The 25,056-nt window shown below is 55.0% G+C and overlaps 4 protein-coding genes across 5 annotated transcripts in view; 3 read left to right on the forward strand and 1 right to left on the reverse strand.

Moving 5' to 3' along the window:
* STXBP1 (syntaxin binding protein 1) overlaps positions 1–3,194 on the forward strand; it is a 71,946-nt gene extending 68,752 nt beyond the window's left edge. Inside the window, exon 20 of one of the 2 annotated variants that reach the window (XM_007471730.1) lies at positions 1,235–3,194. Coding sequence is in view for 1 of the 2 variants with exons in the window: in XM_007471731.1 (XP_007471793.1) it covers positions 1,235–1,317 (83 nt within the window). In the remaining variant the exon portion in view is untranslated. The remainder of the gene's footprint in view (positions 1–1,234) is intronic. The other variant, XM_007471731.1, reaches the window with a different exon arrangement.
* A 7,984-nt stretch (positions 3,195–11,178) lies between these two features.
* On the forward strand, positions 11,179–17,132 carry CFAP157 (cilia and flagella associated protein 157). The gene is made up of 9 exons (XM_007471824.1): positions 11,179–11,348; positions 13,287–13,558; positions 14,199–14,352; positions 14,785–15,052; positions 15,394–15,524; positions 15,724–15,874; positions 16,242–16,408; positions 16,570–16,756; positions 17,061–17,132. The coding sequence occupies exons 1-9, from the start codon at positions 11,179–11,181 to the stop codon at positions 17,130–17,132; spliced, it is 1,572 nt and encodes a 523-aa protein (XP_007471886.1).
* A 199-nt stretch (positions 17,133–17,331) lies between these two features.
* Positions 17,332–20,228, reverse strand: PTRH1 (peptidyl-tRNA hydrolase 1 homolog). The gene is made up of 7 exons (XM_007471825.1): positions 20,221–20,228; positions 19,697–19,790; positions 18,724–18,888; positions 18,159–18,369; positions 17,795–17,894; positions 17,579–17,645; positions 17,332–17,511 (listed from the first exon to the last, which is right to left on the reverse strand). The coding sequence occupies exons 1-7, from the start codon at positions 20,226–20,228 to the stop codon at positions 17,332–17,334; spliced, it is 825 nt and encodes a 274-aa protein (XP_007471887.1).
* The window catches only part of TTC16 (tetratricopeptide repeat domain 16), a 13,051-nt gene continuing 8,052 nt past the window's right edge, over positions 20,058–25,056 (forward strand). The window contains 6 exon segments of the mRNA XM_007472228.1: positions 20,058–20,208; positions 20,536–20,626; positions 20,802–20,945; positions 22,160–22,260; positions 22,360–22,489; positions 24,710–24,924. Coding sequence (XP_007472290.1) covers positions 22,361–22,489; positions 24,710–24,924 — 344 coding nt within the window. The 5' untranslated portion in view covers positions 20,058–20,208; positions 20,536–20,626; positions 20,802–20,945; positions 22,160–22,260; position 22,360.

Genomic DNA, 25,056 nt, shown 5'->3' on the forward strand with positions numbered 1-25,056 from the left:
CTCCGTACCTCGGGGAACTAGCTGGGGACTGGTTCCTCACTCAGCAGGCCCTGGTTGGGGCTGGGGCTTGAGCTGCAGAGAACAGGATGTTGAGAAGCCTCTCACACCAGAGAGGGCTTCACCAGTGTTCTGGTCTGAACTGACCAGGAAGGCTCCAGGCTGCAGTGCCAGCAGTCACAGGTCAGCTGAGCAAGTAGCGGTCAAAGGCATAGGGACCCTGGTGTTTGGAATCACTCCCAACAAGCCAGCCAAAGCCTTCTTTTGCCTGCCCTCAGGGTGGAAATCTGGCATCCCATGGTTTCTGGTCCCCTCCTCCGGTGAAGGCCCACTCACTTGGCCCCATCTCCAGGGAGGCACATTTTCAAGTACGGGTCTCTTTTGTTCAGTTCTTCTCTCCCACCGGGATCTCTTTCTTTGAAGCCTCCTGCTGCATGCATGCAGGCCTCATGCTCACACGCCAGTCACTGCTGTTCTGTTTAAGTCCATGTCCAAACCACACAATCCATGCATCTTTTTTTACTGCACTTACGAGATCTCTCTCTCTCTCTCTTTATGAAAAAGGGCTTCATTTTTTTTTCTTTTTTCTTCTTTCTTTTTGCAGTAGAAGTATATCTAATTCCATTAGCTTAAATTTTTGCAAGCATTTCTAACCTCTTACAATGCGCGGTCTCTGCAAGGTAAGGCCTCAGGTACCCCGGCCCTTCCCCCTTCACACCTGAGGTCCCTCCCACCACGCAGTCCCAGCTAGCGGGCTCCCGGAAGGCAGTGGCTTCCCCCAGGTGCTCCACCCGCCCACTTCTTCCTCCCTACCTGCACCACTCTTACCACACACAGTCCCCCCCTGCTAACCCCTGCCCCATTCCCAGCCTCTTCCCCGGCCGTGTGGTTTGGAACTTCTCTCCCTGGCTTCACCTTGAGTTCAGGAGAGAATCAGAAGTCAGCTGCCCTGTCCTCTGGCAGACGGCAGCGCCGAGCGCTGATGGAGAGGCGGGCTCCTTCCTTGGTACAGCTGGGGACCCTGCCTAAGCCAGAGGGTGTGTTCTGTTTATCCACAGCCCTCACACGTCTCCCAGGCCTACTGTGACAAGGCCCCAAACCCCAGTCCCCAACCCCTCCCTGCGTCTGGGTGGGGGAGGGGGAACAGCTACAGCTCTGGGGATAGAACAGGGCAGGAAAGGGGAAAGTGTTCGAAACCGGAGCTGGCAAGCTCACGGTCTTTTCTGCCTTCCTCCAGGATCCACGCACATTCTCACCCCACAGAAACTGCTGGACACACTGAAGAAACTGAATAAAACAGATGAAGAAATAAGCAGTTAAAAAATAAGCCACGCCTCCAAAAACCGAACCCTCTCCCCAAAGTGCTCGCAGCCCTGACCACCGCTGACCGCCTCGGTTCCTTTGCTGACCCCCTTCCCCCTCCATCGCCTGCCCCAGCTCTGCACGCCCGGCCAGCACTGTCGCCAGCTGCGTTCTCGTGTTTGGTGATGCCCTCTTCTCGTTTGAAACAAAATAATGCATTGTGTTTTTTTAAAAAAAGAGTACCTTCTAGATGTATCCTGGAGGAGATGTTCGGTGTGAGGGACGTGCTGCTGGAGGGTTTCTGAACTGCTTAGGATGATGAATGGACACCCGCTCCCCATTGGTCATGATTTTATGACCTTGTACATAAGCCAGCGTGATGTGTGCACATTGCTTGCGTATGGGAAGGTAGATGTTTGGGTGTTTTTAAAAACCCGTTTGGGATTGTTCCTGTTCTTGTTGGGAATCACTGAGATGTCCGTTCTTGGAGTATTTTAAACTGAGGATTAATCTGTTATCTTCACTCCAGTTCCTACCCCTCAGTGCCAGCTCTCATCCAGATAAGCTTGGAAGTGAAGCTCAGGTGACATCTCGAGAGGTTTGAGCTGGAGTGACCTCTGCTCTCCCCAGGGGGCTCATTCCCCTCCTCCCCCGTGCTGGAGGTAGGGGCTGGGGGCGTCCATGGGAAGTCAGGCTGGGTGCCTGTCGTGGCTCCCTCCCTGGCCGCTGGCGCAGCGCTGTGATCCTGTTCTGTGGTCTGTCACTGTACCCAGATGAGTGAGGAGCAAGCTCCCACCGGGGACCTGGGTCCCTTGGAGAAGCAGTCAGACCTGGTCCTTCAGACCAGACACCATCTTTCCCCAGGCATCACCCCCGACAAAGCTGCTCTCAGCAGCGTCAGCCTGGGTAGAGCTCACGGGACAGGAGCGAACCGGAGCAGAGTGAGTGCCGCGGGCTCCTGGTCAGAGGTCCCTTTCCTGTAGAGCACTGTCTGTGCCCCTGACACTTCAACCCCCCTGAAGAGTAGCCCAGTGGATTTATCCAGACCCTGATCCCACTCAGGTTATCCTCCGTTCAAGACACTTCCTAATTCTTTATTTTGTGTAGCGTGGGGTCATATGTCGTCGTGCTTGTAAGAGAAAACGATCATTATATTCTCTGTATAAAAACGTAGCTGTATAAGGCTTAGCTCTGATGCAGAAATTAGAGAAGCAAATGCAGGAAGGACGTCTCGTCGCCCTCAGGACTCAGCAGCTTGTTCTCCGGAAGGGAGCGCACCATTTGTTCTGCTGCTGTTGTGAACTATAATGACAGTGGAAGTCACAAAAATGTCCCACGCCCACCCCCACCCACCCCCTTAGCCCCTGCAAACCGTGTGTGTATATTACTGTCTTGTGGCGTCGTCATTGCAAACGTGCTGTGCGCTAGTTACGGCCCTCGCTTCCCTTTCAGAATATACTCCTCCCCCCCACCCCGTTAGATGCATCGTGGCATTCTCTTCTCAAGGCTTTGAAATCTCCCCTTTGCACTCAGATTAGTTTTCAGGTCTGTCTCCCTTCCCCCCCCTTACAAGATCTCATTTCCTTAGGACAGACCGTAGGGACCTGCCTTGGTTTGCTCTTGTTACTGCTTGTTTTGTCCCCTGCCCTTGACCAAACGATCAATGCTCATGCTTTAGGACCTTGTTTGTCCGACATGTTGGTTTTCCTTTCTCTGTTATTTATATAAAAATAATTTATCAAAAGGATATTTAAAAAAAAAAAAAGCTAGTCTGTCTTGAAACTTGTTCACCTTGAAATTATCAGAATCTCAGTGTTTGAAAGTATTGAAGCACAAACATGTATCATCTCTGTACTGTTCTGTACTAAAGCACTCGAGTCTAATAAATAAATCAGTCCCCATTCACGGTGTCCAGGGTGACTCGCGGCCTGGTTTTACTTTGGGGAGTGGAAGGAGAAAGGCTTTGTCAGTGGTCCACTGGGGAGGAGCCCAGCCACCCCTGGCTGTGGCTCGGAGCCTCCTGGATCCATTCACTGTTACTTGCATTAGGATCTAGAGCTACCTGGAGTCTGGAGACGATCCATGAAGTGTGTACTACACCGCCTGAGACCAGGCAGTTCTTCCAGCGTCCTGTGTCTCTGTATATAGAATGTCTCTCTGTCGCAGAGACAGCAGGGCTCTGTCTTGGCAGGTGGCGCCCCACTTGAGCATGTGGTGCCAGTGCATTTCGGGCACGTGGTGAGGTCATTTTATCTGTGTTACTGCTGTCCTCCTCCATTCCTGCCGCCACACCATCTAGCCTTCCGATGAACTTATTTCCAGATCTGAAAAGTGTATCCTGCCGGTCATGAAGCCTGTTGGTGACCTGGAGAGACTGTGATGAGTTTGGTCCCAGTGGGGAGGGGACCCTTAAGTTAGGGTTGGAGTCATACTGGAAACCTGCTAGAATACTGGGCGCAGGGGTGTGGGGTTCTTTGTAGGAACTTCCGTTTCTACCCTTTTGTCCCCAGTCACCCTCTCATTCAAATTCTGATCTCCCTCATACTGTTAAGAAATCCAAGTCAGGGCCAGTTGGTGGAAGGTGCATCTCCACAGCCAGGCTATTGTCTGGTGAGACTTGCCTTAAGGGAGGTAATGATGACATTTATTGAGTCCCTGCTCCTTGTCAGGCCCCCTTGTATACCTTGTCTTTTGGGTGGGTGCTCTCCCCATTTTACAGATGAAGGAACTGAATGGAATTCCCTGGCGGTCCAGTGGTTAGGGCTCCACACTTCCACTGCAGGGGGCATGGGTTTGATCCCTGGTCGGAGAACTAAGATCCCGCGTGTCACAAAGCTCGCTCCAGCAGGAAAGCATCAGACTCCCATTTTCTTAAATTAGTAGTTGCCTCACTGGTAACCAGAATGCCTTGGAGTGAGATCCAAGATCAGAATTCTTAAATTCTAAATTGTTCTAAACTGAGTTTACATTAAAGCAAAGTCAGTACTGTCTGCTCCTTCTCCCCGGGGCCGTGTGTCCCCGCCAGGCCCACGGTAGTGGCTTGTTAGTCTCTCTAACTGTTCCTGACATCGTTTGACCCAGGGTCTCTGGCACCTCTTTCCATTCCACCCCCTCACCACCACCACCCAGTGGCAAACAAGCATGGCCCTTTTTATGCTCCTGGAAGAAGTCCTGGTTTTCCTGTAACACAGCACAAATGGAGCCTGCAGGCCATTCCTCCAAGAAGTCTCCACTAGTGTTAGATATTCTTGTATGGGCCGGGTGTTCTGCAACAAACCAAGGCATAGAGTGGTGAATCTGTAACTGGGCGATCCTAAACCAGGAGAGTCTGTGAGCTGCAGCCAGTCCCTCTGGCTTTCTGGAGTTTCAGGTCTAGGCTGTGGGTCTCAGCCAGACCCTGCTGAGGGGCCTGTACACCCACTCGGTGACACCAGGCATTCGTTCCTGGGAGGCAGAATGGCGGAGTGACTAGGAGCACAGACCTCGGCATCAGGCCGGCCTGGGTCACATCGACCTGGGCCTCGTTCCACAAGACCTTGATGAGGGACTTGGTCCCCTCCTGTGAGTGATACCCATGGAGGAACGGTGCTGAGCTGGCCCTACAGTGAGTACAGTAAGCACTCAGTCAGTGTTGATGGTGATGATTATGATTCTCAGCCAAGTCTGGGGAAAAAGAGTAAACACACACACTGGAAAAAAAAAAAAAAACAATCAAACGTCCATCACCTAGAGGATGGATACATTGTTGTGTATTCAGTCAATGACTACTCTTAAGGCAGTTAAAAATGCATGACCTACATATATCAACATGAATAAACCTCAAAAACTTAATGTTGAGAGAACAAGTTACAGAATACGTACAGAATGTGTAAGGTTTTTAAACCTCATAAAAAGTACTATAGAATACTTATGGATATCTATGATGTAACTGTGTAAAAACGTGCATGAGAATGATAAATATACCAAAGTCAGGATAGTGGCTACCCATGAGGAGAGGATGGTTATTATCGTGTTGCCTTATAGCCCCAATCACACAGTGAATCAGGGGCTTAAAAGTGCTTCATGGAATCAAAATCATACAGATAATAATTCTCATTGTAGTTAATGTATATTGAGCACTTATCATGTGCCAGACATGAGTGTTTTATACGTATCTTGCTGAAGTTTCTCAACAACTCTAGGAGTTAGATGTCATTATTAACCCTACTAACACATGAGGAAACAAAGGCACAAAGACAGAGGAACTTGGCCAAGGTTCCCCTCTTGGTACATGGCAGAGCCTAGATTTAAACAGGGTTGTCTGGGGACTACCCTGGTGGTCCAGTGGGTAAGTCTCTATGCTCCCCAGTGCAGGGGGCCTGGGTTCAATCCCTGGCCGGGGAACTAGATCCCGCATGCATGCCGCAATGAAGATCTCACATGCCGCAACTAAGAGCCAGTGCAGCCTAAATAAATAAATAAATGTTAAAAAATAATCATAGCAAAAATTTTTTTAAAAGGTGAGGAATCCTCAGGGGTCGCTCACCCGAAATCCAGTCATATCTGAAATAAATAAATAAACAAACAGGGTTGTGTGACTCCAGAGCCCATGTTCTCTACTCTCAGAAAAGCGTCATCAATGTAAATAGACAACAGGATTCTGGCGTGAATATAGAATGTGAGTCTGTATGGGCTGGACCCAGTGACTCTTCAAGACTGATTATTTCACACAAGCAACCAAAAAAAAAAAAAAAAGAGGGGAAATAGAACGAAAAAAGTTGAATTTTCCAGGCCAGTAAGCTACACCTCCCTGGTTCCCCGTGCTTTACCTGTTAGGTAGGAACACTGTCGGAGATGAACACATTGAAACATTTCAACCAATTTCAAATGAAGCATGGTGACCTCCTCCATAAGCCAAGCAGATTTCCCTAATACCAATCACAAAAGAATACATGAAACTGATTAAGTCCATCCCTCAAGGTGGGAAAGAAACCCAAACTACAGAGTTGCACTCGTTCGAGTGAAAAGTGGCACCAGATGTAATGTTGCCAAGAGGCTTGTAAAAACCAGGCTCTGTATCCGGAGCTACCAGCCTCCTCTTAACTGCTCTCCACCAAGATCGCCATTGGTTTTGCCAACACCCTTAGACAAGGAGTTTTCAAAGCTTTGATCTGAATAAAGTCAGCTCCCTCTGGCAGAACGATGGAGCTCTCTGTCCTTTCAGCCTGCCTTTCCGCAGTGCAGAACCCGTGCACCACTGCACCCAGGATGGGGGCTGACCTACTTTTCCTGGAGTGACACCTGCTCTACAGGTGGGCTCTAGGGGGTGGCAGCCCCTGCTCTTCTCAGCTTGCCCCTCCCAGTGTGGAACCTCCACCCTAGGACCTAGCTGAGGTGGTCAGGGTGCCACACCTGGAGTGGCACCTCTACCCTCTGAGTGGACCTGTGTGGGGAAGTCCTCTGCTGTACCTGCTGGGAATGGAGAATCTGCAGCACAGGAGCGGCGGCCGTCTGCCCTTCCCAGGGAGAAACTGGAGCCCCAGACTAGGAGCTGAGAGGAGAGGGAGACCCCAGCTTCTTGGCCACGCCTGCCCAGAGGTGTGCACCCAGGTAAAACTTGTGTTACACAGAACTGGAGAGGGGGAGTGAGCATATTTTTTTTCTGACACCAAATACATATCACTTTCACACCATTTCTCCAAGTTTCTGATGCCAACTTGGTGTCCAACGGTTATGTCAATTCTGACACTAATTATTCAGTTAGTGCAGATCCCACAGGTCAAGAGCTCAGTCCCACAAAACTGCCCCCACTTCAGACATCAGCCACCAAAGGGGTGCCCAGGCTACCCACACTTCTGCCCAGATGACTGCAATTCGAGGGTCCTCACGACCCGCCCCCTCAGGTTTGATAATTCATTAGAACAACTTACAGAATCAAGGAAAGCACTTTAGTTACTGTTACTGGTTTATTATAAAGGATACAACTCAAGAACAGCCAAATGGAAGGGATGCACAGGGCAAGGTATCAGGAGTGGGAGAGTAGCCCAGAACTTCCACGCCCTTTCCAGGCACCCCACCCTCCCGGCACCTCCATATGTTCACTAACCCAGAAGCTCCCCCAAACTCTCTTATTTAGAAGATTTTATGGAGGTGTCATTACGTAGGCATAGTTGATTAAATCATTGGCCGCTGGTAATCGAACTCCGTCTCCAGCCCCTCTCTCCTCCCCAGAGGTCAGGGGTGGGGTTGGTAGTTGCTGAAAGTTCTAACCCTCTAAACTTGTGCCTAGTCTTTCTAGTGAGCAGCCCACACCCTGAAGTGGTTCCCCGCGCCCCGCCCCATCACCTCATTAGCATAAACTCAGGTATGTGGAAAGGGGCTTGTTATGAATAGCAAAAGACACTCCTTTCACTCAGGAAATTTCAAGGGTTTTGGAAACCCTGTGCCAGAAATCCAGGGCAAAAAGTAAATACATATATTTACTTTATTATTACATATTATCATATTATTATATGTAATAATATATATCACAGCTGATAAGGAAGTATGTCATTGCTCAAATACCACAGACTCATTCCTGCAGAGATTTTGTAGATTTTCATAGATGTTTCTGCATCTACTGTATGCCCTTAGAACAATTTCCAGACACTTTATTATTTTTTAAATTTTTTATTGGACTGTAGTTTATTTACAATGTTGTGTTAGTTTCAGGTGTACAGCAAAGTGAATCAGTTATACATATACGTATGTCCATTCTTTTTTAGATTCTTTTCCCATATAGGTTATTACAGAATATTGAGTAGAGTTCCCTGTGCTATACAGTAAGTCCCTATTCGTTATCTATTTTATATATCGTAGTGTGTATATGTTAATCCCAATCTCCTAATTTATCCCTCCCCCCCTTTGCCTTTGGTAACCATAAGTTTGTTTTCTACATCTGGGACTCCTTCTGTTTTGTAAATAAGTTTATTTTTATCTCCAGACACTTTAAATGATTGTTTCTTTCTTAAAAAATAATCTTCACCAATTAAATTGTGGTTTTGCAGTGGGGAGGGTCCATCGAGCTCCTTTACTGTGCCATTCCAAACTCCCACCCAGGCTGCAGGCTGTCTTACTCAGTTAATAGATATTTACTGAGCATCTACTATGTGCCAGCCTTCACCCTAGGCTCTGGGGATGTAGCCACGAATGAGACTGGGTCCTCGTGAGCTTACACTAGTAGTGGGTGGTATTATATCTCTCACACACACACACACACACACACACACACACACACACACACACCCCCTGAATGAATGAATCACTCATGTTGTGTGCTCCATAGAGGTGGGCAAGGCTTCAGGCAGTCTCCCTTGGGGCTGGGCTTCCTCTCTCCAGAACCTCCTAGAGGTGGCAGTGCCCCCAGTCCACGGGCCACTGCCCTGGGCTGATGCTGCAGTCTGCTGGGCTTTGTGTGCCATACCCACTCCTATCAGAAGACCTGGCTGCCGGAGCGGCTGCCAGACTTTGTGGTCTGGCAGCTCCAGCAGTTCCAGGCCACCAACACCAGTTCCCAAGCAGGACACAGAAGCAGTCATGAGAAAGTGTCCCAGGGGAAGATGACGAGTCTGGGGTCCCAGAATAAGGAGCTTTGGGAAGGCTCTCCAAACAAGCCCCAGAAAGGGATATCCTTGGACCTGGAGCATCTCCTTCCCCACCCCACCATCTGGAAGGCTGGCCTGGAAGCCCTACTGGTCACTCTTGCCATGTGAGTGCAGTGCATTTATAAGCCTGGCCCCGGAGACCCCCAGGGGCGACTCTGATGCTAACAAAGGAGGGGGTACAGGTCCCAGAGCTGACGCCTTCTGTGGGCTCCAGGAAGCCTGAGGGGGCTGCTGGTCATGCTGTCCCACTGGGCTGGGGACACAGAGCTACCTCCTGAGATGTGCTTCAGGTAAAAGGAAGAAACCTGAGAGGCGTGACGAGGAAGGGCACTGGGGTGGCACCATGGAGAAGCTTTGCCTGGGCTGGGCTCCTCTGGGGCCCCCCATGCCCTGCTCAGGTGGGGGAAGGGCGGTGTCCAGCCGGAGTTGGGGGCATTGCTTTGGGCTAGAGGGGCAGCCCCCCTGCTGGCCCCAGGTCTCGGGCACTGGGCCAGGTCAGTCTCTCTCTGGGGCTTCGGTGTCACCCCATCTGCAGTCCCAGGACTCGCTGCACTGTTGTGAGTCTGTGCAAAGGCTGAAGCCCGTGCACAAGTGTGGCGGCCCTCCCAGGGCTGCCCCAGCCTGCAGGGAACAGATATTCTGGGAAAGACAGAGCACCACAGGCTGGGCGTACTGAGATGTTGGAAATCCCAGAGGCTGCTCACACACACAGCAGGCTGGAGCTTCACCCACCTGCTCCACTGATGGCAACATCAACTGCCGCTTACTAAGTGCCTACTGCATCCCTGGGCCAGATCCCTGGTTCACATACAAGGTCACTTTCAGTCCACGACGTGGTCTCCCTATTTTACAGCTCAGTGAGGTCAGGCCACTGGCCCAAGGTGTAAGATGTCTCTTACATGGGATATAAGAAACTACCCGAACTGGAGCCTGCTTTAACCAACCACCACTGCAGCCTGACTCATTGCCAAACACCCACCTCCGCGTCTCCCTGCACCCATCCCAAGGATCCCACTGTTTACAGGATCTGGCTGCTCAAACCAACCCCAGCTGCTGAAGTAACACTGAGCTGCCCCTTGTCCAGCCATCCGACTTTTAGGGAGGGGCAGCAGCCATCTCTTGCTAAGTGCTGAGCCTTTGCCGAGCCCTGGGACAACGGGGATAGACAGGACCCGGCCACTGTCCCAGGGAGTGCCTCGGCTCACAAGCGCTGGCTGGACACAGCAGGCATGCAGGCATGGCTGACTGGAGATGAGGGCCAGGAGAAGTGGCAGGAAGGGGCCAGAGCCTGGTTGGGGCACGTGGCTGCCAGCTAGGGCATCTGCCAACCAGTCACCGACTGCCCTCCTGACCCAGGATGCTGCCACCCCAGACCAAAGCTACAGAATAGGCTTTTGTTTGCCGGGGTCAGCATGGGCGCACTTCCCCTGAGCTTTGTGGAAAATTGAACCAGCCTCTGGACTGGGACATCTTGGGACCCCAGCATGGGAGCCTCTGATAGAAAACATCCATTTCTTACCATACTGCCTCTCCACCCGGCTTTGGGTGAACTGAGAAAATGACTTTTCGTTTTTTGTTTTTTTTGCGGTACGCGGCCCTCTCACTGCTGTGGCCTTTCCCGTCGCGGAGCACAGGGTCCGGACGCGCAGGCTCAGCGGCCATGGCTCACGGGCCCAGCCGCCCCGCGGCATGTGGGATCCTCCCGGACCGGGGTACGTACCCGCGTCCCCTGCATCGACAGGCGGACTCTCAACCACTGCGCCACCAGGGAAGCCCTGAGAGAATGATTTTGCTGTGTAGCTGCATCACCAAACAATGAACAAGCTGGGCTCAGAGGGAGGGGCTTCTTGACCCGGGAGCGGGGTGGGGGTGGGGGGAACTCTGTAGAAGTCCCTCCCATTCCCAATGGGCACAAAGGGGCGGGGCGGTGATTTCTAGGGCTCTGACTCACTCTAATATTCCCATGTCACTTATTTCCACTTGAGGGAAGGAGGGGTCTCCACAAGAGAACGTCCTGTGAGCCTGGCGTCCTGATCTCTGAGACGCCATGGCCTGGGACACCCAGGCCTAGGGCCCCTGGGACGCCGTTGGCCTCGGAGCAGGAGGCGGGTCTCTGAAGCCCAGCCTCGCCAGGAAGAGGGAAGGTCCCTTTAAGCTCTGCCTCACATCCTCAGCTTGTTGCTATGTATGGGACCAACTTCCTTAGCAACCACCTGGCCTCTTAAAGGGGCCCTGGAGTAGTGGTTGCCACCCAGCTATGGCTCCCAGAAAGAAGGCAGGCAAGGGGGCCAAGGAACCCGAGGTCAAGAAGAAGGGTGGCAAGAAGGATCCCAGCCTGGCCGACAAGCCCATGGAAATGCCCATAAGCGAGGAGATCCGGGAGTTCTACCACATCCAGATCCGCGACCTGGAGGACAGGCTAGCCCGGTGGGTGGGCGGGTAGGGTGGTCCTGCTAGGTCAGAGCTGGCTGCTGTGCAGGCTCAGCCAGGGGGTCCTAGACCTATGTTCTGGACTCCCATGGGATGTCCAGACCACACCCTACCCCAGCCTCAGTTTCCTCCTAGGTAACACTTTGAGGCAAAATGGATTTCCCCGCTCCATCTCAGCCCCCAGAGTTCCGGGGTCTCAGTGCGAGCCCACCCCAGGCAAGCACCACTCCTTCGTGCCTCACCGCTACCCAGTGGGACCAGGCATTTTATAGGATGGCAGAGTTCAATCAGTGGGATGGATTGGAAATGGCAGGCCCCTGGCAGGCACGTAACCACGTGTCCCTCTTTCTGCCTGCCCCCTCCCCCCAGCCTGTGCCATGATTCCCTGATCTGTGGGCCCCACCAGATTCCCCAGCTGCTAAGCCCACTTGTCCATGCTGGGCCTCAGTTTCCCCAAATGTAAATGAGGAGGGTTGTAAGACATGGGTGGTGGTGTGTGGAGGGGGGATTCTCTAACTCTTCTGAGACACGTTCAATTGCCCACTTTTCTTATTTTTACACTGGTTTCCTCTCAGTTATGATGCACTAGCCCAGTCTCAGGGTGACCCTTAAAAGATACACTCCTTTGGTGACAAGTAGGCAGAGGGTCTTCCCCAGGTGATGTTGCAGATACTCACAGCTGATGTTGAGACCCTCCTGTGCTGGCACTCACTGCGTCCTTAAAATGGTCCCATGAGAGAGGCCCTCATGTCATCCCCATTATAGAGGTGGGGAGACTGAGGCTCGGGGAGAGGAAGGCACCCCAAAGAAGAGGCTCCAGAATGTGAACCCTGGCCCCTGACTTTGCTACGCCAGGCTGCCTCCTTGCTCCACCTATCAGGTCATTCAGCTTTGTACCCTGCACTCCCCAAAAGATGTTGGTTGTGGGAATTCCCTGGCAGTCCAGTGGTTAGGACTCTGCACTTTCACTGCCGAGGGTGCGTGTTCAATCCCTGGTCAGGGAACTAAGATCCTGCAAGCCGTGCAGTGCGGCTTAAAAAAAAAAAAGAAAAGAAAAGATGCTGGTTGAGTCAATTGTGAAGTGAAACATCTTTCCAAATAACTTCTATCAGTTATTCCATTGGAAACCAAAAAATTGTTTATGTGATACTCTTAAAAATTCACAAGCTTTCCTCAAGCTGAGACACCAGATGGAATGTATTTGGGAGATGTCTACTGAGTACTTATTATTTGCCAGGCCACCAAATTACAGAGATGGAGGAGGTCAGGTCTTGACTTCCCAGTGGGACAAGGGTCAACCTACAGGAGGGCACCAAAGAAAGGGCCACAAATGCTGCTAAAGGCCAAGAAGACTCCACTGAGGCGACAACACAGGGGTTCACTCAGTGGAGGAGGGTAAGGAAGATCACAGGTGCAAAGGCTTGAGATCGCAAAGTCCGGAAGTATTAAGGAGGGCGCAGAGCCAGCAGCAAGCATTATGGTTGAGAGCCTCGACTTTGGGGTCAGACTGACTTGGGTTCAAGTTCTGGTTTTGCCCTTTACTAACTCAGAGATGCTTCATCCCTCTGCGCCTCAGTTTCTTCACCTGTGAAATGGGTATAATCATCATAGTACCTACTTCCTTACAGGTTGTTGTGGATTCAACAAACACAGAGTACCTACTGCGTACCAGGCACTGTCCCCGGTGTTGGGGACACAGCTGTGAATGTAACAGACAGAGGCTCCGCCCTCACAGACCTTACATTCTAGTGATGTAATGAACGTAAAGTGCTGAGCACAGGCATTGGCTTGGTCGCAAGCGTTGATCAGGGGGCACAGTGGGAGATGAGGCTGGAACCTCAAATGCCCTGATATGGGAGGGTCCGGGGAGCAACCTAGCTCCGTGGAGGCCTGGCTTGTCCAGCTCCCTGGACCTCTGCCCCACACCTGCCTCAGGTACCAGCAGAAGTGGGATGAGCTGGCTGTGCAGGAGAAGCTGTTTCGCCAGGAGTTGGAGCAGCTGGCCAACAACAAGAAGGAGATCGTGGCCTTCCTCAAGCGCACGCTTAACCAGCGGGTGGATGAGGTCACCAACCTCAACGAGCAGCTCCAAAGCCTGCAGCTGGCCAAGGAGATGGAAAAGGACGCCTTCGAGGCACAGCTAGCCCAGGTGCGCCGCGGGTTCCAGGAGACCAAGGACCAGCTCACCACCGAGAACATCATCCTCGGTGAGGGGCGCTGGCCGGCGAGCCTGGGGGCACGCGCCACGGGGGTGGGGAATCCAAGGCTGTTTCTTTGGTCTCCAACCCTAGCTCCCCCACGGACTATCTTTGTGACCTTGGGCTAGCACTTCTCTCTGACCCTGTTTTCTCACCTGGGAAATGGGGACAATATGTCTACCTTGAGTAACAACAGCTACGTGCTGCTTCCCACGTGTATCCTCCGTGGTAATTGTCCAAGCAATCCTGAGGCAGGAAATCCCTTCACCACAGGCCACTTTGGAGGTGAGGAAGCACTTCAAGGGGGTGTGTCTTGCCCAGGGTCACCCAGCTGGCAAGGGTGGTTGTGAGTTTCAATGACAGCATGAGTGCCTGATCCAGAGGTGTTCAAATTCAGTGACTGTTGTCACTGTCACTTTCATGAGGCGGGAGTAGAGGAGGCTCCTTGAACCCCAGGCTTTATAAGGCTAGTGGAGAAAAGCATTCCAGACTAAGCCACAAAGGTGGGCAGGACCATGCATGGCATGTGTGGGGACAGGGGACTGGCCCTACCGGATCGGCAAATTTAGGGGCATCATTGCTCAAGACCCCTGGGACCCTGCCCTCCCGAGGCGGCCCCTCACCAGGCCTGTGCCCTGCGGCGGGGCAGGGGGGAAGCTGGCAGCCCTGGAGGAGTTCCGGCTGCAGAAAGAGGAGCTCATGGAGAAGTTCATGTTGCTGGAGGACCAGCTGCGGAAGCAGGAGAACGAACACAAGGACTACGTGCACGCCCTGGAGAAGGCGGCGGCGCTGGACGCAGACAGGTGCGCAGGCCGGCGCCGGGCCTCACCGGGGCCAAGCACAGCCCGGCCCGCAGACCTCTGACAGCCCCGGCTGCTAACTGGGGGGCTGCACTAGCTCCTTGACGCCCCGACCTGCTGCTGCCAGCAACCCTGGCTGATTTACGGTGGAGGGAAGAAACGGTTCCCAGTTCTCACGCCGGTGTGGAAGAATCCCTGGACCTCCTTTTGCCGCCTTTTGTGACTTAACTTCTATTTATTTAATAATTAATAATATTTACATTGATCACGTTCAAAATGGTACAAAGGGCCTACAGTAAAAAGCCTCCTGCCTGTGGCCCTGTCCCCTCCTGGGGGAGAGAATGCAGAGATCTAGGCGCTCTGGGGACCCCAGCGTAGGCAGGACGTGCCTGTACCCACCCTGCCCGACCCCCTCACTCCCACCCCTCCTGTTAGATTGAAGAAGGAGATCATCCAGCGCGTGCACGTGGTGGCCACTGAGCTCCGCACGGTGGCCACGAGCCAGATGTGGGACACGACCAAGCGGGCCATCATGGAGAACAACACCATGACCCTGCAGCTGGCCAAGATATCCCGCCAAGGCATGCAGCTGCTGCAGGAGAACGAGCAGCTCAGGGGCAACCAGGACAACCTGTGCAGACAGCTGGGGCTGCTGGAGAACTCCCAGAAGGTCATGGCCAGGCACAGCAGAGGCCACCAGAAGGTGTGCCCTCCAAGCCCTCATCATGGGGTGTTTGGCACAGAGAGCAGGAAGGAACCCTAGGGGCCCTGTCCTCAGGGCAAATACAGCCCCTCAGGGGTGGATCCCAGGGGCCAAATCTCGAGGGAGGTAGCTGTGAGGCGATGGGGCCCTTCTTGTGCGGGCTCTGGCCCCAGCTCTGGTTTGGCCCCATAACTGGTTGAAGTCGAACCCAACCCTGGGGACCCAGCTGCTATCTAGAGAGGGTGCCGGGCTCCCAGGGCCTCGGCGGGCCTCTCCAGGGTAGCGGGGCTGGCTGAGGGCCTGTGGCGGTCCCAGGGCACGGCCACCTGCCCACACTGCAGATCATCCTCATGCTGACGGAGAAGTGCCGCGAGCAGCAGCAGGACAAGTCAGAGGCCAAGCAGCTGCGTCTCCAGCTGAGCCAGCTGGAGCAGAGCCTCATGCAGCTGCAGAAGGACAACCAAGCGCTGAGGTGCGGCCCGCAGAAGGGCAGGCGGCGGGAGCAGGTGGGAACCCCTCCCTTTGTGGCCACGTGACACGGGCCAGCGACTCCTCCTCTCTAGAGGGGCCCTGAGGCTTCATCTGTCAAACAGGCTGAGGCCCGGGGCTGGCTGAGGGCCCCTCACCCTAGAATGGGGGAGGAGGCTGACTTGTCCTGGTCCCGGGCCCAGAAGCCAGAGAGAACAGCTGAACCTGCAGCTGGAGCGTCAGCAGGCCGAGGGGCAGCGGCTACAGCAGGAGCTGGCCGAAGAGCAGAAAGTTCGGGCGAGCCTGGAGACAGCCCTGGCCCAGGCCACCTCCTTCCTACAGGACATTGTGCAGGTGAACAGGAAGTGGGTGAAAGTGGGGGGCGGGAGATGGAGCCAAGGACAGAAACTGCTCGGAGATAACTGGGCCATCAGAGGTGGCCAGGCCAGGCGCCCCGCCTATTCCCTGTGAGATTCCTGGCAAGTCTGTCCTTTTCTGATTCTGCACTTCAAAGACCCCTTCAAGGTCTCAAAGGAGCTGGATGGAGTCCTCTGAGGCCCTGGAAGGCCTCGGGTCTCAGTCTTCCCATTTGGAGAATGGGTATCCCACCACAGCCAGGGAACACTGAGGAAACAGGCACTGCGGTTGGAGTTTCCCAGAGGTGGGTGCTGGGGCCATGAAGGGCCTAACCTCGTGGGCCCGCCCACACCCCTACCGGCAGATGCAGCCCGACAAGGAGGATGGTGACTTCGATGTAGTGTTCCAGCTGCAGCGCAAGGAGATGCTGAAGCACCTGCTGGTCATGCTCAGCTCGGCCATGGTCCTGAGCCCCCAGATGGCTGTGTCCCCCCGCCGGGAGAGCCAGTCCTGTGGCCCACCAAAGGAGCGGTGAGTGACCCTGTGTGACCTCAGAGGAAGGAGCTACGGGACTTGTCCAAGGGCTGTCCTCAGCTGAGCCTGGGTCCGAAACCTGGCTCACCAGAGCCTGTCTGAATCTCAGCTTCCTCATCTATGAAATGGGGGTGATGACACCAGCCCTCTCCCCATAGGCGGTACAGCACCCAGCCACTCAAGAAAGGGCCTCTGCTGCAGCAGCTGTCCAGCGTCACACCCTACCAGCTAGGGGACCTGGGCCTGGTGCCTCGACGGATCCACATCCCACCCAACCCTGAGGACCTCAGGCTGCTCTCACATACCACCCGTGTGGGAAACTTATGGGCACACAGCAGCCCTGAGGTGAGGGTGCCAGGGGCCCTGGGAACAGCAGGATGGCAGCCAGCCCTGGGTGCTGATCATGGCTCTGCCATGCTGCAGCTGTGTGGCCCTGGGGAGGTGGCTGGACCTCTCTAAGCCTCCATTTCCTCATCTGTAAAATGGACTGAAGTAAGGTGTGGCAAGCCCTCAGTGGGCTAAGACATGCCCACACATCCCCTGGGAGGGGGCTTGCTGGGTCCTGTGGCCCCCTCCTCCGCCGGCAGGGGAGAGGTGGGAACCCCCCGAGTAGGCCTCAGCTACCAAGCTGGCATCTTTATTCTTACAGATCCATACCTCCGGTTCTCCAAAAAGATTCAAAAAGTTTAGTGTTCCTAAAGTTTCCCTACTTTCTAAGTAGGACACAGAGAGAAGACCAAACCTCCTATCCCCAAAATGGACTGTTCCGGCCACAGTTCCCGCTTCCGTCCACAGGCAGCCTGGGGCAGCCCAGAGAAAAGTTATATAAAAAACAGATACCACAGGTTGGCGTGGCACCTCTGTGGACGTGGCTGGGTGTGTGAGCACGACAGTCAGGCAAGCAGCCAAGTCCACTGGTGTCAGGGGCCAGACGAAGGCCTCTGGCTCCGCTCACGGATGTGGTCCAGGAGCAGGCCAGTGGCGCTCAGCAATGGAGGCAGCAGCTCCTGCTCAGCAGGGGTGAAGTGGCCCAGCACATAGCCCTGCACTGTGTCCGGGTGTGTCGGGCGCCCGATGCCCACCCGCAGCCGTGGCATTGCCTGTGGGCGAGCCAGAGGGGCCCAGGGAGCTTTGGTGAGGAGTGTTGGGGGCCCTGCGCCGGCCCACCCGACCCAGTGCAGGACTCATGTTAGAATCGAGGCAGCTAATACAGGAACGGACTCCACTGTGGCCCCTTCAAGGGATAGGAGAGGAGCAGTTAGTGCTTCCTTGGGTCAGCACCCTTCACCCCATCCCCTGCCGAGACTGGCGTCGGCACCCCTACCCCACTCCAGCTGGGAGGCCAGCTTCCCTATCCCCACCCTGACCAGCTCAGGGCCTCACCTGGCACTTCCTCCCAACTTCAGAGCCAGTTTCCCCAGCGGCTTGTGGAGCTCATCGCGCACCAGGCAGACCTCCTCAGCAGTCAGTCCAAACAGCTCCGCTTGCACAGGGAAACGGTGGCCCTGGTTACCGCTGATCTGCCCAGGGGGGTTGTCCCGACTCAAGGCTCCCTTGAGGAGAGGCCGCAATTAACCCCACTTCATGTATGAAGAAACCGAGGCTCTCACAATCACCGAAGGCCAGGCAGCAATTGGAGCTCAACAGGCACCTGAAGCTCCAGGTGACCTGATCTGCCCCAGCCCAGAATCCCCTCGCTGGCCCCTGCGCCCTCCCGGGCGGCCCACCCCTGGGGCCCTCAACTTACTGTCCCGGGCCACGCTGCGCCCGTTGACGTTCATGAGCCGCCATGGCCAGAGAAGGACCAGCTGGGCATCCCCGGGCGAGGCCAGGGCGAGGTCGGCGGCACAGCGCCGGTCGCGCGCCCAGCTCTTCGCCACACGTAGCCGCCGCGCCAGCACCGCTATGCCCACGCTGCGCCGCGTGCCAGGCAGTCCAGTGTTCCCCAGGCCGGCCACCTGCGGGCGACACCGGGGAAACTGAGGCCCGACAACTCTCCCCATCCGCCTTCTCACAGCGCCCTCCGGGACCCAAAGCAGAGGAAGGTAAACGGAAAACTGGGCCAGAGTGAATTAGGGGTACGAAGAGGAGCCCAAGAAACCCCGGAGACTCCAGAAGGCCGAGTGGAAACGGGCGCCCCTGGGGTGGGCGGGCAGGGCACCCCAGTGCAGGAGCGGAACTCCTGGAAGTTTGGAGCCTATCCTAGCATCGGACACATTTCTGATAATAAAACTATGACAAGGAACTGGGGCGGGGGGGCTTTGCCCAGGAGACAATGGCTACCCTACGCTGCCGTCCCTCACTCTACTCACCAGCCACCGCTTCCCCGGGGGCCGGGGTTCCAAAACGCACCGGCTCACGGCCCGCCTCAACCACACCCCTGCGCGCGAGAGGCCAAACAGCCCCATGCGGCCTCCATTCATGGCCCAGGCCCCGCCCCTGACGTCAGCCAGCCCTCGGCCAATCGCGGCCGCCACCTATCCAGGGGCGGCCATTAGCGTCCAATCCGGGGCGGGCCACCGGGGCGGCGCCACCCAGTCCTAGAGGTTTGTCGTGGGGCTCGCGGAGTCCTTGTTTGACCTCCGGATTGGGAGGAGGGAGCTGTGGCCCTGTCTCGCTTTGGAAACCCGGCAAGTCTTTTCCCCGCTGTAGACCTCGGCCTCGCTAGCTGATAAAAACTTGCTAACCTCCTTGCGGCTCAGTTGAAATTGGAGTCCAGGGATTGGAGTCCTTGGATTCCGGGGGCGTGGCTAGAGGGGCGGAGCCTGTGGGCGTCCTGGAGATGATGCCTAGCAACGTCAGGGGTGGGTGCCGGGAGGCAAGTGAGGCCCGGAGGGCCTCCTGGAAGGGGCCTCATGACAGAGTCCAGAGAGGTGCGGGAGAAGGCTAAGGCAAAGGCAGAGGGTCGGGGTAGAAGAGACCACGTATGGGTTCACAGGAAAGGTTTTAAGTACGGGAGAGGCAAGATCATTTGTGCGATTCAATAGTCCCAGGCTGCTTGTGCAGAGAGCAGAGGTCTTAGGAGCTGTGGCTGGTGGGGAGGTCAGAGGGGTGGCCGGAGCTGGCATATGGCAAGAGATGGCATTGGCCAAGCTGAGAGGATGAGAGAAGAGGAGGGATCTAAGAGATCTTTAGGAAGTGGGATAGACAGGACTTAAGGACTGATGGGACATAGATCTTAGGCTTGGGTGGTTGGCAGAGAAGGTGGACTAACCGCTGTGGGAAAACCTGGGGCAGAAGTCAGGTGAGGTGCTCAGCTTGGCCTGCTGAGTGTGAGGGTCCCACAGGATATGCAAGAAGCTGCTGGACCCCCAGGGCCTGTGGCTTGGGGCAGGGCCTGAGCTGCAGAGTTTTGGGTGTCAGTAGCTGGAGGTAGGAGCTGAGGGGGACCAGGAGGAGGGCAGAGGCCAGTGTGAGCGTGAGACCTTGACCGTACGTGACAGAGGCAGGACTGGAGAGAGGTTAGGGGACTAGGGGTGGGAGTGCCACCAGACCCCAGATTGCGCTTCTTACCAGGCCTCATTTCCACCCCTCCTCCATCCTGTAAAATACCTGAGGAGAGCGTGTAAGCGGAGTGGGGGCTGTCTCTGGAGGCCTGCTCCAGCTTGCTGCCTCTTGGTTCCAGAATGCTCTGGGGCTTGATCAGGCTCCCTCACAGCACATCCCAAAGCCATGGGTGATTCCAGTGCCAAAGGGGACCCTACAGCGCATCTTTGGGACCAGCCAGGTGTTCGGAACTTTGATGATATAAAACCAAAGGCTGCAGGGTTAACGGTGTCCCTCAAAGTCAGGGAGTAGTAAGTGATTACCTTGCCATGGGATCCCAGGTTCCTACCCTGCACAGCCACTGACATGCTCTGCAGCCTTGGGCCAGTTACTCTCCCTCCCTGAGCTTCAGCGAGCTCAACTGTATAATAGGGCTCTTCCACCTCAGCAGATAAAAGGCTGCTGGCCCGGATGAGCTCCAAGAATGTCAGCCTCCTCTCCCTGGGTCTCTGTCTACCCCTCTTGTCCCCCTACCCAAGTCCCCCTCCTCCCAACCCGTTCCCGAAGCCCCAGCTGTATGCCCTGGACTGGTCCCGAGTCAGGGTCAGCCCCTCCGCCTGTGCCCCCTGCCCCTGCAGCTACCATCGAGGCCATCAGTGCTTGGAGCAAGAAGACTGGGAGGTGGCCGTGCTGTTCTTCTCCCGTGGCCTCCACCTGGACTCCCAGCTGGTGAGGGGGACGGCCTGGGTGGGCACAGGCAGTTGCTGGCCCTGCACTCACCCCTCACTGTCACACCTGCCTGACCCCTTCTCTCAGGGCCACCAAGTCCCTGTGGTAGCTGAGTGTCAAGCCTCAGGGCGGATTGTGGGGAGGGGAACGGCAGCCTGGGTCCCCTCTCCCACAGGTAGAATTCTATGCCTTGAGAGCCGAGGCCTACATCCAGCTCTGCGACTTTTCCTCGGCCGCCCAGAACCTTCGAAAGGCCTACTCCTCCCAGCCAGAGAACACGGACTTCCTGGAGCGGCTCACCTTGGTGCTTTACCTGAAGGTGCCTGGGGCTGCCCCAGGCCCACAAGGCCCCATCTCACACCCTGGCCTGCTGACTCTCCCTCCAGCTCTGGGGGGCTTTCCTTGTTCCTGAGACCAGCCCTGACTCCCTAGGGGCCTTCGCGTCCCTGTGTCTATGTCCCCATCTGCTGCCCCGCTAATGAGCTCTCCCGCCTGCCGTGTTGGTTTACCACCAGGGCTGGGTACAGTTTTGCAACTTTGTCCGGTAGAACTTTCTGCAGTAGTGACAATGATCACTGTCCCATCCGGTAGCCACTAGCCACGTGGAACTGTTGAGCCCTTGAAGTGTGGCGAGTGTGACTGAGGAACTAATTTTGACATTGTATTTAATTTGAATTGATTTGAAATTATATAGCCACGGGAAGCAGGTCGCTATTGTATGGGGCAGCACAGGCTTAGAGTCCACAGGCTCTAAGCACTAAAAAGGTAAGAGTGCCCCCCATTTGCAATGCAAAACAAAGATGATATTAAACCATAAAATCCCAACGAAGTCCTGATTTTTTTTCCATTTTGACAAATTTAATGCCTTTGTTTTTAATGTCAATAATTATTCAATTCTGAAAAAGAAACATTCTTAAAACCAGAATGTTGGGGTCCTGAGTCCAGTCCTGCTCTTTCTGTGTGACTTTGGAAAGGTCACGTCACCTCTCTGAGCCTCAGTTCTTTCATCTAAAAGGGGAATGTTAGCTGGTCCCAGTGAGATAAGTTCAGGTTTTTTGTTTTTTGGGTTTTTTTTTTTTTTTTTTGGCTGCAACTGGGCAGCTTGTGGGATCTTCGTTCCCCGACCCACATCCTTGGCAGTGAAAGTGCTGAATCCTAACCACTGGACCACCAGGGAATTCCCTAAGTTCGAGTTCTTAATACAGGGCTTGGCACCTGGAGCCCTCGTCCAGGTGGGAGCCTGTTACTGTTAGATCTGCTGTTCTGGTCCACCTCCCAGATTTTCTCTATTTTTCCTTGTTCCTTTGAGTGTATTGCAGTCTCTCTGTCGTCAACTGTATATTTCTGTCTCTTGCTGTCTCCCCAGCTCTGGATCTCTCTCCATCTGTGTCTCTATCTCTTAAAGTCTCTCCCAGATCTAAAGGGCTCTGTCCCTGTCCCTTGTCATTCCACCCCAATGCTGGCCATCCCTCAACTCGTGGGAGCTGCTAGGCCGGGGTCACAAGCAGAAGTGACTGCCCTCTGTGTCCTCAGGGCCAGTGCCTTTTCGAGCAATGCGCCTTTCTGGATGCCCTGAACGTCTTCTCTCAAGCCTCTGAGCTCCAGCCTGAGAAATACTGCTTCCGTTATCGATGGTGAGCGCCCTGGCTGTCCTTGCTGGCCTTTGCCTCCCCGGTGTCCCCTTCCTGCCCCTCTCACCCAGCGGACAGAGCACCTTTGCCCTCCGCCCTCAGCATGGCCTGTCTCCTGGCCCTCAAACGGCATCGTGAATGCCTCTCATTCGTCACCAAGGAGGTGAAGCGTGGCACCACCAACGCCGACGTCTACATCCTCCGGGCCAGGCTTTACAACTTCTTCCAGCAGGTAGACCTGGGGGTGGGGGGGGCAGGCAGGGCAGTGGGGTGGACCTCCTCCTTGTCTGGATGCCGCGACGACAGGAGGTGGCTGGGCTGTCGGCCAGACCCGAAGCTGTAGTGGGTGCCTACACCTCCCCCCGTGTAGTGGGGGCCCTGTCCTCCCCAGGCAGAGGCCCCAACTGGCACTGGTCCAGTCGGGTAGTTGTTCCACTCTCACGCAGCCCTGGCTCTGTGCCAGGCCTGCGCCAGCCCCCGGAAACCACAAGGTGAGAGGCCTTTGCCATCCCTGCCCTCACGGGACTCACAGCCCAGGGGAGACGTCCGCAAGCGGATAATTACACAAAGGATGATTTCCCAATTGTGTGAAGCACCATCAGGGGCACCCAGGCTTCCCTTAGATATGAGACTTGGGGTCACAAGGGAGGAGGGACTGCAGGGATGAGACAGCGATGGGTCTTGTGAACCCAGGGGACTCTGACTTCTTCCTGGGGGGCAGCAGGAGCCTCAAAAGGGTGCTCCCTGGGGCAGTGGGCCTTAGAAAGAGCCTTCTGGCTGCCAGGGGGCATGTGGGCTGGGGGGAGGGGCAAGCCTGGAGGCCGGAAGCCTGGGTACCATCCATCAGGGTAGGAGTGGGGCTCGAGGAGGATGGCCATGGGGGTGGCAAGGAGGGGGCAAGTTCACAGACCTTTGGAAGCAGGACCCGAGACTGACTTGGTGGCGGGGGGGGGGGGGCCGGTGAACATGAGGGAAACGGAGGCATCCAGAACAATGCCTGGTGTTCCAGCCTGGCCTGGGTGCTTGGGGGTGGGGTGCGGGGAACCTCAGGACAGGGTAAATGGGATGGGCTGGATTGGGTGGAGTGTCCTGGGGGTGTTGGAACCATGAGCCTCCCTATGCTGGGGGCTGGGCTTCTGTGTCCCACAGGTGAGTCAGTGGGAGAGTCTCCTTCAAAGGTAGGAGACTAGTAATTATTTTTATTTTTTAAAGATGCTCCTATTGCTCTTTTTATTTATATATATACATTTATTTTTAATTTTTTTAGTTTTGGCTGCGCTGGGTCTTTGTTGCTGCTCACGGGCTTTCTCTAGTTGCAGTGAGTGGGGGCTACTCTTCCTTGCAGTGCGCGGGCTTCTCATTGAGGTGGCTTCTCTCGTTGCGGAGCACGGGCTCTAGGCGGGCAGGCTTCAGTAGTTGCAGCACGTGGGCTTCAGTAGTTGTGGCTCGTGGGCTCTAGAGCTCAGGCTCAGCAGCCATGGCTCACGGGCTTAGTTGCTCCACGGCATGTGGGATCTTCCCAGACCAGGGCTCGAACCTGTGTCCCCTGCATTGGGAGACAGATTCTTAACCACTGCACCACCAGGGAAGTCCCGAGACTAGTAACTATTGATAATTATTTCTGATGGTTGGGATTTCAGCTGCTCCCTGCGATGCCTAAGCACATTCTAAGCACTTTACTCATGTTTATCTCTAAGGCTGGCAGTAACCCTTTGAGGTAGACACAACCCATTGCCCTCTTTTCACAGATGAGGAAACAGGTCCAGATGGTCTGGGTAACTTGCCCAAGGTCACAGTGGTGCTCCCCTTGAACTCAAGTCCATCTATTCCAAAGCCCTGCCCCAGCCTCAGCCATCTTCCCCCTCCCGACTTCCACTCACACCTGGTGTCTACACTGCCTCACTCACCCTCCAACCAATTACCCTATAGGACATGGGGTGCTTGCTAAAACTGTTTGTTGACTGACTGACAGACCTGCTCACCCAATAGAAGGTATTTGCCTAGGGATGTTTTGTGCTCATGCCCAGGCCTGAATCTGTTCTTCGTTAGAGTTGTCTTGGGCTTAGAGGTCAGGGGCGTCGGGGAAGGTGTACAGGGGAGTATAGGGAGGACACAACAGTCACAGTCAGGAGACCACACCCTCCCCCGTCCTCAAGTGAGCCTTGCAGAAGTCCTGCAAGGAGGAGGCATCTGTAACCCCATTCTACAGCAGAAACCACTGAGGTGGACCTGGCTCACCTGAGGTCATATCTAGAAAGGGGCCAGTAGGGATGGAGCCTCAGATGGGATTTTCCCACAAAGCAATGCAGAGCCACTGAAGATGGGTGGCATGGTGCTGGCCTGCCCAGAGAAAGGCCCCTACAGGCCTGGAGGTCTGACTCCCCACACTGAACAGGGCAAGTTCAGCTTGGCTTGCACCCCGATGCCATCCCTGGCCCCCCCTCCCTCACAGCCCAGCCTCTGCCATCAAGACCTACACAGTGCCTTGCTACTGGATCCCAAGCACCCACAGGCCAAGGTGCTGCTCAAGGTGATGGTGGGCCAGGCCCAAGAGGCACGCCAAGATGCCGGCATCCTGGCCGTGCAGGGCAAGCTGCAACGTGCACTGCAGTGTATCAACTGTGCCATTGAGAACAACCCTCTGGACCCCAGCCTCTTCCTCTTCCGGTACTGAGTGGGGAGATGCTGGTCTTGGGTCCCAGGCCCTGCCTTGCCTCAGATGTGCTGTGTGATGTCAGGAGAGCCCTTGACCCTCCCCAGGCCTCAGTTTCCCCATCTAGCCTCTAACAATCTTTCCCT

The sequence above is a fragment of the Lipotes vexillifer genome, unplaced genomic scaffold (genome assembly GCF_000442215.2).
Source record: "Lipotes vexillifer unplaced genomic scaffold, Lipotes_vexillifer_v1.1 scaffold98, whole genome shotgun sequence".
In the NCBI taxonomy this organism is placed as follows: Eukaryota; Metazoa; Chordata; class Mammalia; order Artiodactyla; family Lipotidae; genus Lipotes; species Lipotes vexillifer.

What these genes read in the sequence shown, in the direction of transcription:
- CFAP157 (XM_007471824.1), top strand. Translation starts at nt 11,179, where the DNA reads ATGGCTCCCAGAAAGAAGGCAGGCAAGGGGGCCAAGGAACCCGAGGTC. An exon ending in GCGGCGCTGGACGCAGACAG is followed by an intron (nt 14,353 to 14,784) that starts GTGCGCAGGCCG and finishes CCCTCCTGTTAG; the next exon opens with ATTGAAGAAGGAGATCATCC. An exon ending in ACAGCAGAGGCCACCAGAAG is followed by an intron (nt 15,053 to 15,393) that starts GTGTGCCCTCCA and finishes CCCACACTGCAG; the next exon opens with ATCATCCTCATGCTGACGGA.
- PTRH1 (XM_007471825.1), bottom strand. An exon ending in AGCAGCTTCTTGCATATCCT is followed by an intron (nt 18,889 to 19,696) that starts GTGGGACCCTCA and finishes GCCCCTGGATAG; the next exon opens with GTGGCGGCCGCGATTGGCCG. An exon ending in AAGTTGGGAGGAAGTGCCAG is followed by an intron (nt 17,646 to 17,794) that starts GTGAGGCCCTGA and finishes TATCCCTTGAAG; the next exon opens with GGGCCACAGTGGAGTCCGTT.